The sequence below is a fragment of the Lampris incognitus genome, chromosome 2 (genome assembly GCF_029633865.1).
Source record: "Lampris incognitus isolate fLamInc1 chromosome 2, fLamInc1.hap2, whole genome shotgun sequence".
NCBI classification, from domain to species: Eukaryota; Metazoa; Chordata; class Actinopteri; order Lampriformes; family Lampridae; genus Lampris; species Lampris incognitus.
Window position 1 is genome coordinate 136,067,903 of NC_079212.1, and position 15,808 is coordinate 136,083,710.

A 15,808-nucleotide genomic window follows, 5' to 3' on the forward strand; every position below is an offset into this window, starting at 1 on the left:
TGTAACATTTGTATTAGCCCCTTATTCATTTTCTATGAGGACTTTATCAACTAGCGTTTGTAATATTACAGGGGTCTCTTGTCTTTCACAGTGGCACGTTTTGAGGCTACAAAAAATGTCCTGATATTCACCTTTTTTTCTTTTTTCTGCCATGTTTTAGTAAACCCTGACCTGGCTGACAAATTAATATACTTTAACCTAACTCTAACATGACACTAATACCTAATATTTGCCATAATGAGCAATGGGTGTTAATGTGGACTACTGGAGGCTGTAATGTTAGCATGAGTTTACAGTAGCTAGCTAATATGAGCTGGCACACTTTTAAATAGCTAAGTACACATTTATGATGTTAGCTAGCTACTATGTATCTCCTACACATCCACTTTAAACACTCTCCATCAGAAACCAGAATGCATCTCAGAATAATTAAATGAATATAACCACAATATAAACGCCTGTCTCAAATAATGGCCTGTCCCTAATAAAGGCTGGGTGCACTACCCTGTTCACACAAATACGCACCTGGGCTATTATTAGAAGTTAGAGGTATGATCAAAGTAACATTAGCTAGCTAGCAAGCTAGCTAGCAAACTAGCTTAAATATGGATCTGGCTAGGGATAAGTTAATTCACTTGAGGTGGTAAACCCAGTCTGGTTACTTTTTTAAACTTTTTGTTCTGTTGATGTGTAGACTTTATCTTTGTGTGAACAAAATTACTTCTGTCACAGGACTAGCCTATGGTCCTAGCAGTCACCAGTCACACCAGCCACTAGACTCACTGAAGACTGGTGTGCTACAGAGATGCACACGCCTGGTTTTTATGTGCGCGGGTTTTGAGACTAATTAACCGCCATACCCCTCCAACCCCCGCCACCACGCGCACATGCACATGCACATCATACACATACTGTCACACCATAGTGATTACTGCCCTCAATACCTATCAGCACTGGCTAAATTGCTTTATCGACTTGGTTGGAAGCGAGTCTGGCTCAGAGCGAGGTTTAGCCATGAGCTCGGCTTTAATAGCTGGACCTGTGTTCCATCTCTTTGGTGCCACAAAGTCACATATTAAATCAGTTTGGGCTGAATGGGCCGATGGCCATTGTCTACTGCATTCAATCCACTTTCAACACAATGTTATTCAACCGTACTTTGCATTGTGGCGACCAATCACTGGAGGTCACATAAACACTGAGTAGTGTGTGTGTGCGTGTGCGTGTGCGCGTGTGCGTGTGCGTGTTCTTGTCACAAACCTGTCAAGGTTTTTTCTTTTCTTTTTTGATCCCACTTACATTTTCTTGAAAGGTTTCTTTTTCCTGCGTAGGTGAACTTTTAAACCATTTATTCTGAGGCTCATCTTTGGTGACCCAGGACTGCACCTCACAACATACACAAAACAGAGGAAAATACCGACAGCACTTGACAACATTAAGCCACAATGCACTGTCATTTGTAAAGCAAAGAACAATTGCCAACACAACAGTGCTAAGCCACAATGCAACATTAGGCCACGAAGCATAGAAATTGTTACACAAGGGAGGCAGACTTGAATGCCTCACCCCGCCCCAGCTGACTTCTGACATAACCATGCCTGCACTATAGTTGCCCTTTCTAAAGCATCGTGACTCTTTTCGATTGGACAACTATCATTGATGGTCCTTCACACAGAGGAGAGAGCTGACTGGAAAGTAAAAATACTACTTTTTCCCTGCAGATGCCAAAACCAAGTACTAATACTTGAGTATGTGTTGATTGCGGGTACATAACTGATCCTTTGCTTTTACTGAAAAATAGAACCTAAATTAGCCCATTCATTTGAGATCACTGGAAAAAAATGGCCTGAGGAGTGTATTTATTCATTAGGATTGATCTAACATTTCCTAGCGTATAGAGTAGGCAGAAAATCAGTCCGTCTTGCTTCAATATCTGAAATGTTTCATGTGGCTCTTGATGTTGAATTTAAGTAGGAGCAACAACAAGGAGGGGTCAAGTAACATAACAGTGGGTGCTTTAAAAGAGATTCGACCAGTGGAAGGCTATGATATGGGAGATTAACAATGGGAATCAATGCAAGCAGATGAGAACCGAGTTTCAAACAATAATAATGGATTACATTTATATTGTGCTTTATCTAGACACTCAAAGCACTTTACATTGAAGGGGGGAAACTCACCTCAACTATCACCAATGTGTAGCACCCACCTGGATGATGATAGCCATTTTGCACCAGAATGTTCACCACTCATCAGCTTAAGGTGGAGAGGGAAGGATTCATTGAGTGAATTACATGGGGGGATGATTAGGTGGCTAGATGGTGAGAGCCAGGTTGAGAATTTTGCCAGGACACCAGGAGACCCCCTACTCTTTGCGATCAGTGCCATGGTATCTTTAATGACCACAGTGAGTCGGGACTTTGGTTTTAACATCTCAGCCGAAGGACAGCATCTCCTATGCCACAGGGTCCCCATCACTGCACTGGAGCATTGGAATTTGATTTTTGTTGTTTTTATGAGGACCAGAGGGAAGACTGCCCCATACTGGCCCATAATAACACTTCCAGCAGCAACTCATTTTCCTGAGAGATCTCCCATCCAAGTACTAGCCAAGCCCATACCTGCTTAGTTTCTGTCATGCAGCAGAACCAGGGTACATGTTGGTATGGCTGCTGATTCAAGATTCAAGATTCTTTATTTGTTATGTCTCAATATACAAGTACAAGAGAGTAAAATTTTTGTGTTTCGGCTCCTCAACACTGCAGCGACAATAGTAATAAATAACAAAACAGAACAAAAAAGCAGTAATCGTAATAAATAGTGTGTGGTGTATGTAGGTTATGACTGTAAACATTTTGAATTACCTCAGTTGTTTGAATAGCAGTGAAATATAGTAGTTACCCTGGATGTAACTCCAATTCTATGAGTATGTATGTAGCCCTTTAACAGAGTTCACTATTGGTTTACCCCATCGAAGCTCCGCCTCAGCCCCTGACAAAGATCTTTGTACTAGTCACACAATCGGGATGGTAGGAGCCAGACAGAGGCCACCCCTTATAATGCCTCTGCGTCTCTGCTGCTTGTCTCCCTTTGAAACTCAGCAACAAAGACTGGGGCCAGCTGGGCTTGTGGTTAGAGGGCTACATGCGTACTTGTAGAACTGGAGTTACATCTAGGGCAGTGGTGGCTAACCATGTGCCATGGAGAGCGATGTGTATGCAGATTTTCATTCCAACCCAACTCCAAACCAGGTGATTTCACTGATACAGTCTTCCTCTTTGGTTAAAGGGTTGCTAATCAGTGACATCACCTGGTGTGGGGTCCGGCTGGAATGAAAACCTGCATACACATGGCTCTCTATGGCACATGGTTAGCCACCCTATTTCTCTGCCATACGTGCTCTGCCCTCTAACAGACTTTGCTATTGATTCACACCTAAGGTGAAAGCAGTTAGGGATGTGTATTCTCAGCTGGGCCCGACTGACACTAGTCCGACACCAGCCAAACAGCAACCTACACAGCAGCAGTCCAACGATTAAGTAATGCCCCGCTCTTTTTTTTTTCTAAATTTATTTCTGATTTTTCCCTTTTTCTCCCAATTTAGTGGCCAATCGATCCCTATTTTAGTTCAAACACCCAACCTCATACTGCATGCGTTCGCCAACTGCATCTCTCCAGCCGGCAGTCTCGAAGGAGACGCCTTGTCACGAAAGTGACAAGGCGACTTCAGGCTGAACCACTGCTTTTTCCGACACACAGAGACGCATTCATGTGATGAACACAAGCCAACTCCGCCCCCCTCCCGAAGACAGCATTGCCAATTATTACTGCTTCATCGAGTCCGGCAATAGTCGGATCTGATGAGACCGAGGCACGAAACCCCAGTCCCCAGTGGGCAACTGCATCAACACAAAACCGATGCTTAGACCGCTACACCACTGCGGACTTGAGTAATGCCCCACTCTGAGGGTCTTGTACCATACTGCACCACAACAGCAGTCCAACGATCAAGAATTGCCCCACCTGAGGGCCTCGCACCATACTGCACCAAACCACCATGGGCTTGACACAGCCAACTTGTCAATTGACTGAAGATGAGGCCCTGCTAGACCCTGCACCAAGCACCGCATGGGGTACCAAGTCCGCAGTCATATCCCTGAGATATAACTGCACGAAGATCAAAGTGAATGACCAGAAAGCTGCCAAGCAGAAGTCTTCCTCTAGCATTCCCCTGAAAAGTGCAATAGAGGATGCAAGGCCTCTTGTAGAGTGTGCCCTGAGGCCCACAGGGGCGGGTCAGCCCATAGCATTGTAACTCTTGCGGATTGCATTGAAAATCCAGTGGGTGAGCTGTTGTGCTGACAGGGGAGCAGGCAGCCCCCTGAGTCTGACCGCCATGGCAGGCAAATAGTTGGTCGGATTTCCTGACAGTCACCAAGTGCTCCGCATAACAACAACGTGCCCTCAACAGGCACAGGATATGGAGGTACTCCTCCTCCTTGTTACCATGGGGAAGAGGAAAGAACTCTCCCAGGTGACTGACTCTTGACCTGAATGAGGCGGTGATGACCTTCAGCTGGAAGAATGGGTTGGGGCACAATTCAACCGACCCCTTTTCATCACTGAAAGACATGCAGGAGGGATGTATCGACAAGGCACACAGATCCCCCACCCTCTTGGCTGAAGTAAGAGCCAAGAAAATGGCCATCTTGATAGATAACAACTCCAAGTCCGCCTGGCCAGGTGGCTCAAACAGCGGACCAGCCAACCTGTCAGGAACCATCTACAGATCCCACTGAGGGACAAAGCATCAAGTAGGGGGCCTCAGCCTACGGAAACTCCATCAGGAAGCACTTGGCCAAGGGGTGGCTACTGATTGTGAGGCAGCTAAACCCATCATGGCCCACTGTCATCGCTGCTGCAAAACAAAAACAAGGTGGAAGCAGCACAGCCACATTCAAACAGGACCTGTAAGAACTGCAGAACATCCTGCAACAGGCAGGAATGTAGATTTAGGTCCCTGGTCTCGTACTAGACCGCACTCCCGCCTCGGGAAGTACACATCAAGGAACGGTGGTGACAGCCAAATCAAAATGAATCAAATCAAACTAAATAAAAACCTATTAGCCTTAGAAGAAGCTAACAGACTGCTTTAGCTTCATTAGCTCTCCCAGACGGAGCCAGCTGGCTGTGGGTAGCTGCATAGCCTTGTTAGCTGCCGATGAGGCTAGCAGGCCACGGTTAGCCATATAATACCTCAGATAGCTAATGGCACCGACAGGCAGTAGTAACGACATTAGTCCTTAGTGAATGAGTAGAGGCTGGGGAAGAGTGGGCAATGTGCACCACTTAACCCAATTTGTCTCACCTGGGGAGGAAGGGGAAGTAATAGCGTCTGAGACAAGCAAGGCGCAGTTAGCCATATTAGTATCCTGGGTAGCGAATGATGCCGATCGGCCGAAATTAGCCACATTAGCTTCTGATGAATGTAGAAAATAGGAAAGGGAAAGAACAAAATAAAATAAACACACCCTCCCAGCTACCCCATCCCAAGAATAGTACAATGCTCAGCATCATTCACAACTTCAAGTCCTTTAAGGACATGTTAAGGGGGAAAAAAAGAATACAACAGTTGCAATAAGTAAGTCGAGTAAGTGGATTTATTGAAGGGAGAGAGTCCAAGAAGGAGCCCCAAATTTTATTAAATATTGCAGATTTTCTGCTGACGTTGTACAGAATCTTCTCTGGGATGCAATATGATGAAAGTTCATTCAGCCAGTGCTTTTGTGATGGTGAGTTTTCTGATTTCCAATTTACAAGGATCATTTTTCCCCTGCGGTGCTGACAAGTAATACGAAATACTTCTTACTGTTAGCATGTTAGCGTCACCCAATAACCAAATCCAGGGATCATATGGTAAGTATTTCGTACTCTATGATATCTGAAACAGTCGTTATAATGAACTTCCAAAACTCTTCCAGGTAAGGTGTTGTGGCTTAATGTCTCCACTACATGGTACCGACTCAACTCGACTCGACTCGCCCTTTTTTCGTTTTCCATTACTGAAAAGTTTTGACATTTTGGTAATTGTTACCACTTTACTGGTATCACCTTTGTCGAGGTTCCAAAAAAAAAAAGAACTGGAGCGAGTACCAAATTCAATGCAGACCTCTGATTGGTTAGAGAAATGCGTCACTGCATCATTTTGCAACATGCGTCATCAATGTGCGCATGGGATTTTTAAATACCAAAATGTTTTATTTATAAATACCCAGCGTTTTTAAATACCGAGGCAGAGTTATCTTAAAGTACATTTTGAAATTGAAAAAAAAAATGGAGAGTCGAAAATCCAGCTACACTGAGGGGGTACTGTTACAGTAATGGAAAACGACACAGAAGCGAGTCGAGTCGAGTCGAGCCAGTACCATGTAGTGGAAAAGGGGCATTTGTGAACTATTGTGATGTGTGGAGTTTTCACAGTATTTGTTTCTCTGCTTCACTGATGTTGTGTTACGCAATCCCAGGCTACCATATTCATCAGGTCTGTAACGAATGAAAACATTTCTGATTTATTAGTGTTAACACTGTATTATTACATCTTGGTAGAAAACTGTTAACAGCTCATGGTTATTTTTCACTATTTGTGTCCCCCTGATAGGTATGTGTGACTAGTTGTTATCGTGTTCGTCAATATGTGCGGTGGTGATTTGAGGTGAAATGTTCTTGGCGTTTAATAAATCTGTTTTATAAGGCCCATTTAGATGGATTTAGCTTTACAGGCGTGTAATAAAATGAGTCCTTAGTCATTTAAGTCATCGATCCGTACGGCTTTTAAATTTACAGTCAGAGGAGGGCAATTGTCGGATATGCCAGGATGTAGATGTCACTTGCACATCAATCAAAATTTAAGAGTCAGCGTGACACCCACTGAAAACAAGATCTTGTACAAGCCAAGAAAGCTTTACTCCTGTATCAATTTAAGTGAGCTGTGGTTTCAAAGTCAGTTAGAAAACACTGTAACCCCAAAGTCTGGGGGTCCATTTGGGAGAAGCTATGCAAGTTGTGCCCCTCTGTACAGCATTTGACTGAACAAAATGCAAAGGTTGCACTGATTATAAATGTGTTTTTAATTTTTCAAGAGTTACATTCATATAATAAACCCTACAAATGGCATCAAAATATAGGCCTAGTCTTGAAATATAAAAATTTTACAACATGTGAGTCAAAATTGTTCTAAACAGCTTGTACGATCTTGATGTTATCCAGTTTCCCCTCGGGGATGAATGAAGTATTCTGATTCTGATATGCCTTTAACTGTCTTGGTGTGTATCTGGACGGGACTAAAGCTGTCAGAGCATCCGTGAATTTGCTGAAAACCAGTTGGTAATTATGACTGGAATTATTACTTGGGTGGAAAGGGAAAAAACACAGACTTGACCATCCGGATGGAATTAGAATTACCGAATAACTCTGTAATATGTTATTACCTGACCTCCCCTAGAGAAATCTGTCAGAATGGGAGTATAGAAAGTCATCTTTATGTGCTAAGGCTTGGCCAACAAACCATAAGCTCTCTTCACATTCAGAAGTTTTGACGCTTTTAGGAACGAGAAAGAAGCTTAAAATTAGAATTCACAATCGTGAGAAATCTGCGTACAGTTTGAGTTTGAGGTCTCCCCTGCAGAAGCATAGGCTCTAACAATACAGACGCATTAAACAGGCCCTCCTGTCTGCTAGTGTCTCCTCCCTGTTTACTATGCTTGTCCCGAGGAATGCCTTAGTGCCCCATAGGAGGGCGGGGGGTGGAAGTGTGGGCAGAGTGGGGTGCTTGGACAGGCCGTTTGTTTGGAGAGAGGAGTTGGCACAACCTGCTTGAAGGGGTGGGCCAAGAATGTGTGTGTGTGTGTGTTTCAGTCAATCCTATTCCATCGTATTGTATTCTGTTCTTTTCTATTCCACTGCATTGTGCCTTTGTGTGTGTGTGTGTGTGTGTGTGTGTGTGTGCGTGTGTGCGTGTGTGCGTGCGTGCGTGCGTGCGTGCGTGCGTGTGTGTGTGTGTGTGTGTGTATAAGAGAGAGAGAAAGAGTTGTGTGTTGGGGACAAGAATGCTGAGACTCCTTCCTGGTCCACTACAGATGGCGAGGCAACCCACCAAGCTGCAGACTGGTCACCACAAATGTGTATGAGTGCGCGTGCGCACACACATACATATGTACACATACATAGGTGCCAACTTATGAGGATGATTGTGAGTGCTCATCAGTGGTGTACTGGCCATCAGGCATACCAGGACAAATCCCGGAGTTCCGCCGCATCGGTAGGCCAATGGACCATCAAAAAAATCCATAAAGTTTTTACCGGTCCTACGTGCCTGTCATTCGGGGTGTGCATGACAGCGTGCTGTGTGCATGTTCGGGGGCTGGGCTCACTGGCCAGTCACAACCAAGTTAGTTAATGCGCGTTAACATTCTAGACTAATGCAAAAGAAGTACGCAGCAGTGAGATGGCCAAATTGCTAAGAAAAATTGGGAGATGTCCATAGGCCAAGGCTTTGGTTAAAGTTAAATACTTGGTAAAGACAGTTAAAATAAGGCATCATTTGGTTTATTTTAGTTTACAGTTGTTAACACAAACAGTCTCATTCTGGTTCTCATTATGATATTTTTATACTCAATGATTTTTGTTCCAGCATCCCCGCGACCTTGAGTAGGATAAGCGGTTTGGCTAATGGGTGGAGTTTTGTTTTGGCTAAGCACATTTATTTTCTATGTTTTTTTCCTTTTATTTTTCTGGAGGCGGGGGTGGGGGCAAAAAATACTGGGTGTGCTCAGTCTACTCAGCATCCACAAAGCTGGTGCCCGTGTACACTCGCCAGCGATGATGACTGACAATAGTGAAATTCAGTCTCGTGCTTGAGTGTAGCAGCCCCCTTCCTAATCGGTAGACAGTCCTGTAGAGGGAGCATTGATCCCACGGTCCATGGGAGAGCAGCTGATAAATTTCACAGGGTTATTAGATTGATTCCAACTCCACGTTTCACTGGTTTGTGTGTGTGGCAAGGCGTCGCTTGGCCAACTGGAAATGGAAGATATTGACATACTGTGGCAGTATTACCCTAGCGGACATTCTTTTCTCATTAGGGGACATAGGAGGGCACAAGACCACACCGGGGAGGGGGGGGGTTATAGCTAAGACGGCTCTAATGACAACCTTTTTTTTTAAGATTTTTCTTTTTTGGCATTTCTGCTTTATTTGACAGTGACAGTAGAGAGAGACAGGAAAGGTGGGGGAGGGGGACAGGGGATGTTATGCAGCAAAGGGCCCGGGCTGGATTCATACCCAGGCCGCTGCAGTAAGGACTCAGCCTTGATATGTGGTACGTGCTCTACCTGGTGAGCTACCGGGGTGCCCCACCTAATGACTACCTTGATGATTAATTAATCTATTCATTAATTAAATCAATTTCGTTAGTTAAAAAAAGGAGAGCAACACTGTTCCTGAAGTGCAATTAGTGTTTTATTCTAAAAATCAGAATAAAAAAAAAAAACACTTGTTGAGGCTCCACTGCAGATGGCATCATGCCTGATGAAGCTCTTGTATTGACTGACACTGAAGATGGCCCACGGTGTCATGGAGCACAGAAGGAGAGGAAAGAGCCAGTACCGAGGAGCTGCTCGTCTGCTTTTCTATGTTAATGTGCGACTGAGTGAGGCTGCTGAATACTGGCTCCTATTTCCTCGTTTTACTTTTTCTTTCTTTTTTTGCTCCCTTTTGCCAATCAGCTCAACAGGTAACTCATCGGTTCGCCGGTGCAGATGTTACACCAACTGTTTTGGAGTTTAAGCAATTGTTTGACTCAACCATGCAGTTTAGATAAAGGAATAACGTAATGATTGTCACAGACACCATCATCGGATATATCGGCAAATGCGTCGATGATGTCATACCGAGGGTTATTGTATCAATGTTCCCAAATCAGAAGCCATAGTTAAATGGTGAACTCCGTGCCATGCTTAAAGTACAAACCGTTGCTTTCAACTCAGGGGATTCGTAAGAATACCGGAATACTTGGTATGAACTCCGTAAAACGATCAGTGTTGCTCAGGGACAATAAAGGGACAAAACGGAGTCACAATTCCGTGGCTCCAACTCCAGAGACGTGTGGAATGGACTGCAAACTATCACGAACTATATAAAGGGAATACCAACAGTGTTGCAGAAGTGTCTGCATCTCTCGCAGATGAATTGAACACTTTTTATGCACGCTCTCAAGACATCACATCTGCCTCTGTCATGGATACGCAAATGGCCCAGGACTCCTGCCCACTAGAAATAACTAGGGCAGACATGTGCAAATCCTTCAAAAGGATTAATTCATGCCAGGCTCCTGGTCTAGATGGTATCCTGGGCCGAGTTCTCAAGGCATGTGCAGACCAACTGGCGGATGTGGTCACAGACATCTTGAACCTCTATCTGTTCCCAACATGCCTCAAAAAGACCATCATTGTCCCTGTCCCGAAGAAGCCAAAGGTGTTCTGTTTAAATGACTACCACCCAGTAGCACTCACACCAGTCATCATGAAATGCTTTGAGCAGCCAGTTCAAACCCACATCACCTCACTGCTGCCCGACACCCTGGGCCCACTACAGTTTGCCTACAGGGCAAACGGGTCAACAGATGACACCATCACCCCAACCTTATACAGTACACTGCCCTTCCCCACCTGGAATAGAAGAACACATATGCGAGTATGCTGTTCATTGACTACAATTCAGCATTCAACACCATTGTGCCCTCTAAGCTTGTCACTAAGCTCTGAGACGTAGGACTCAACACCACCCTGTGCAGCTGGATCCTAGACTTTCTGACGGGCAGACCACAGGTAGTGAGGATGGGCACCACAACCTCCTCCATATCGATTCTCAGCAGTGGAGCCCCACAGGGCTATGTGCTTAGCCCCCACATGTACTCCCTGTTCACGCATGAATGTATGGCCACACAGCTCCAACACCATTATTAAGTTTGCTGGCAATACCATCATCATCGGCCCAATCACAGACAATGATGAGATAGCCTACAGAGATTAGGTGAGAGTCCTGACATCAGGGTGCCAGGGCAACAACCTCCATCTCAACGTCAGCAATACTAAGGAGCTGATAATGGACTCCAGGAAGCTGCAGGGGGTAGGACACATCCACATCAGTGGGTTAGCAGTGGAGAGAGTCAGCAACTTCAGGTTCCTCGGGGTGAACATCAGCAAGGACCTGACTTGACTTTGTTACACCCAGTTGCACCAAAATATTTCTTCTCGCAATCACCGCTCCCTCTCTTCATTCACTCTCTAGCTCGCTCTCTCTCTCGCTCACTCTCTTGCTCTCTCTCACTCTCTCTCTCTCGGCGAGTTTCCATTAACCTGCTTAATGCGCAATTTGAAGTTGCAAATTAAAAAAAAGAGTAATAGAAACACGTGAATTTCAGAAAAAAACTCAGATATAGCAAAAAACGCTATTTGTACACTCGCATGAGGTGGTTTTCAGATGATTAGACAAAGTAATATTTTGCAAAATTGAAATGGAAACACATTTTTCAGATTTAAGTGACTTGACATTACATGAAGAGTCGCATGACATTCAAAATCATGGTGCGTTTTGTGTGGCCGGATGAGGAGACTGAACTTTTCTTAAAGTTGGTTCGAGATAAATTTCTGAATTCTGAAAAGATTCTGAAGTGTTGGATCCACAGGACCTCTGTAAAATTATTGCAAACAATGACCTCCCAGAAATCCCTGCTACGTAGCCGCTGCCAGGTATAAGGGGTTTACCTTTCAATCATTTCGTGTATCACACTCCCTCATCGCCTTCAATTAAACACTATCATGGCTATTGTGGTGGATCACCGTGCCAATACTTATCAGGTCTTGGAGGTCCATCGCCATGTTTAATTGGAATGACTATCGCGAGAGGAGAAAACCCATCTTTAATTGCATAACATCACTCAATGGAAACACAAACCATTTGCAAATTGTTTTGTCGACTTTTATAAAAAATTGCTTCTATTTTGCACAAAATTGCAACGGAAACCCACCTATCCTCTTGTCTGAAACCAGAGCTGACTTGACTGTGGTTTTCTAGAACATTAGTGAAGTCAGAGCTACCAGACTGCGACCAAAATGGTCGCACAGCAAACCTTGTCTTTTTGGAAAGTGCAACTTCATATTAGACTTGGTTGCTTTCATACGAGAGTCCACCTAGGAGGCTGTGCATCCACAGACTGACAGGTAAAATGTTTTTATTAGGCAGATTTTTTAGTTTGAGTGCTGCATATTAAAATCTTTTTTTCTTTCTTTCCATATTTCCCGTTCAATCGATGATAATGAATACCCACTTGCTGTGCTCCGTTCCCCCTGGCACGGTTGTCTCATAATGTCAGTTGAGCTCACTTCACCATGTTGAACCCGCGCCCAAAATCAAAATGAGGTTATGGGGTCTACCGGCCAAAAAACAAGGGAATTGTGTGCACTTGTAAGTGTACTGTAATGCTGGGGCCAGAACCTCAATTGTTCCGCCTTAAATGTATATCAGCTTTTTAAGGCCTTGCTGTTGCAAAGAGATTAGAATGATTGGGGCTTGTCAGTTGGGGGGTCAGTGGGATGGTCAGTAATTTTAGCATGGTGGCCACGGCCATCCCTTGGGGGAGCCATTGGTCATTCCACTCCAGTATTGTTGTCAAGGTGGCGAGACGACGGCTCTTCTTCCTCTGCAGGCTGAAGATTTTTGCATGGACTCCAGGATATTCTGCAACTTCTACAGATGCACCATTGAGAGTATCCTGACTGGCTGCATCACCGCCTGATGTGGCAGCTGCACCGGCTGCTTGGCTGCATCACCACCTGGTGTGGCAGCTGTACCACCTTTGACCGCAAGGCTCTACAGAGGGTGGTGAAAACAGCACAGCACATCACCAGGACTGAGCTACCAACCATGCCGGACCTGTGCACCCAGAGGGGCAGGAAGAAAGCCCAGCGGGTAGTTGGGGACTGCAGCCACCCCACCCACAATCTGTTATTGTCCGGCAAACTGTACTGGAGCATCTGGCCTGAACCAACAGGCTTAAAGACAGCTTTTGCCCACGAGCCAGAAGACTCTTGAACTCACAGACTCTGGACCCTTGAGCACACACACACACACACACACACACACACACACACACACACATCTCTCTCCCTTGCAAAATGTACACTCCTCTCTTTATTCTGCACTGTTCACTTTTCTGCTGTACTATTACTGTACTGTGTACATATAGTATACATTTTACATATTTATTACATATTATGAACCTCTGTAAATACTGCTACATTTCAACAGTGAGTTGTTAAATTTGAGGTTTTAAATTTGACATTTTAGTTTAATTTTATGGGGGTTTTTTTGTTTTGTTTTTGGCCTGTAAATGCTGTTAATTTTACACTGTTAATTTTTGGATTCCAGATCTATTTTTGGGGGGGGGGGGGGGGGGGTTAGTTTTAACTCTAAAGTGTAATGTCTTTTTTTTTTTTTTTTTGTAAGCTTTTTGAGGTTGGCCTGATGGCTAAGCATTTCATTGCCAGCAATGTCTGCCATGCTGTATTGTTGTGCATTTGATAAATGAACTTGAAACTTGAAGCACTTCTTTCCAGTCTATCTGTCTGTTTTTTGGCTGACGCCAGCGTGTCGCCTTTCTGCTCGCCTCATATTTTGTTGGCCTCACCTACAGGACCCCACGTGTGTCGCCCTTGTCGGATGTGTCTCGGCATCTCTTCTTTTTTTGTGGCTTTTTTCCCCCTCCTTTTCTCCCCAATTGTACTTGGCCAATTACCCTATTTTCTGAGCCATCCTGGATTCCCGGTCGCTGCTCCACCCCCTCTACCGATCCGGGGAGGGCTGCAGACTACCACATGCCTCCTCCGATACATGTGGAGTCGCCAGCCGCTTCTTTTCACCTGACAGTGAGGAGTTTGACCAGGGGGACGTAGCGCGTGGGAAGATCCCGGTATTCCCCCCAGTCCCCCCCCCTCCCCCCGAAACAGGAGTCCTAACCGACCAGAGGAGGCGCTAGTGCACCAACCAGGACTCATACCCACATCCAGCTTCCCACCCACAGACACGGCCAATTGTGTCTGTAGGGACGCCCTGACCAAGCCGGAGGTAACACAGGGATTCAATTCAATTCAATTCAATGTATTGTCATTAAAAACAATGTGCAGCCACATGTTTGAAATGAGGGCTGTGGCTTCACCAAACAGTGCAAGACAGACACAGACAAACACAGCAAACACAGTATAAGATATACACACGAAGACCAAAAGCTAAGATAAGTTAAAAAAGAGCAAGAGTACAAAATATTTAAAAATATCTACAGACATTCAGTGGGTAGCCAGGTTCAGGTGGGCAACAGCTTGTGGAAAGAAGCTGTTTTTGAGCCTGGTAGTGCGTCCTCTGAGGCTCTTGTAGCGCCTCCCAGAGCGCAGGGGGGAGAACAGTCCATGGTTGGGGTGGGTGGGCTCTCTGCTGAGGCTCAGACCCCTTCGAAGGCAGCATTTGTGATAAATGTCTTTTATGGCTGAGAGCTGGGTACCGGTGATATGCTGGGCCACCTTGACGACCCACTGCAGAGCCTTCTGGTCTACTGAGGTGCAGCTGGTCAGGATGCTCTCTATTGGAACCAGCGATCCCCATGTTGGTAGGCAACAAAATAGACCACTGCCACCCGGATGCCTGGGTCTCAGCATCTCTGATGCCTTCGTGTTGCGCAGGCGATTCATAGGGGGGTGATATTAGTGTAATATAAGTAAAAGCATAGGTTTTCTCCCTCTAAGCAGCCGTGTGATGCAACTTTCTTTTTTTAATTCATCATGAAGGCAATCAGGTCCACCACCTTAGACCCGTACAAACATGTTTCAAGCTCCAACTATGTAGACAAAAAAAAAAGTTTATCGTCTCTTTAATATGATTCTGTTGCTGAAACTACTTGTTGCATAAATAAAACCGAATTAGCTACAGAATTTCAAAACTGTTTTGCTAGTTTTGCTTCATACGGTCGTCACATTGGTGTATTTTTGTTGTCGCAGTTGTAGGTGTTAAATGCTCAACGTAAAATGTGTGTTACAAAAAGTCTGAAAGAGTGCATATTTGGTATCGGAGGCAGCGTTTCAAGTGGTGTGCGGTACTCAATGCATGGTGCTGTTATGTAAAATACACGGCAGATTGTGGGTGTTGCTCCATGTGTGCTCCTTGTTCCTCCCGTGTCTTTTACCCATCTTTAATAATCACGCCTCTCTTAACTGGCCCAAACAATAACGCAGAAAGTGCCAAAAGCTGATCACAATAAGACAATTCAAACTCTATCATACCATTAATTTGTTAATCTCCACTAGCTCCCGACCCTTTTCCCTCCCTTTAGGTCTCCTATTTTCATAACTGGAAATGATAGGGATTAGGTGTGTTTTTATAAAGCTGAGGTGTGGCATGCGTGTGTGTTCCCAGCTGGATAACCCTGATGAGCAGGCGGCCCAGATCAGAAGGGAGCTGGATGGACGGCTGCAGATGGCTGACCAGATTGCCCGGGTAAACCAGCGTTGAATGGCTGCACCGATGCCTGGATGTGCGACGGCATGAACGATAGACGGGTGGACAAACAGCACAATGGGCAGCTAGAGTAACATTGGGTGGACTTTGTTAAATTACTAATTTATGCAGGTTTTTTTTTATTACTCTTAATGACCTTGATACCATCATCGGTTGGTCACAAAATCCTCCATAGCTCTTTTTAACC

General features: G+C 44.9%; 1 protein-coding gene across 11 annotated transcripts in view; it reads left to right on the top strand.

Moving 5' to 3' along the window:
• The window catches only part of cadpsa (Ca2+-dependent activator protein for secretion a), a 190,148-nt gene that overhangs the window by 69,768 nt on the left and 104,572 nt on the right, over nucleotides 1–15,808 (top strand). For all 11 annotated transcript variants that reach the window (XM_056275124.1, XM_056275123.1, XM_056275128.1 and 8 more), the window contains exon 4: nucleotides 15,520–15,600. In XM_056275124.1, the coding sequence (XP_056131099.1) occupies nucleotides 15,520–15,600 (81 nt within the window). The remainder of the gene's footprint in view (nucleotides 1–15,519; nucleotides 15,601–15,808) is intronic.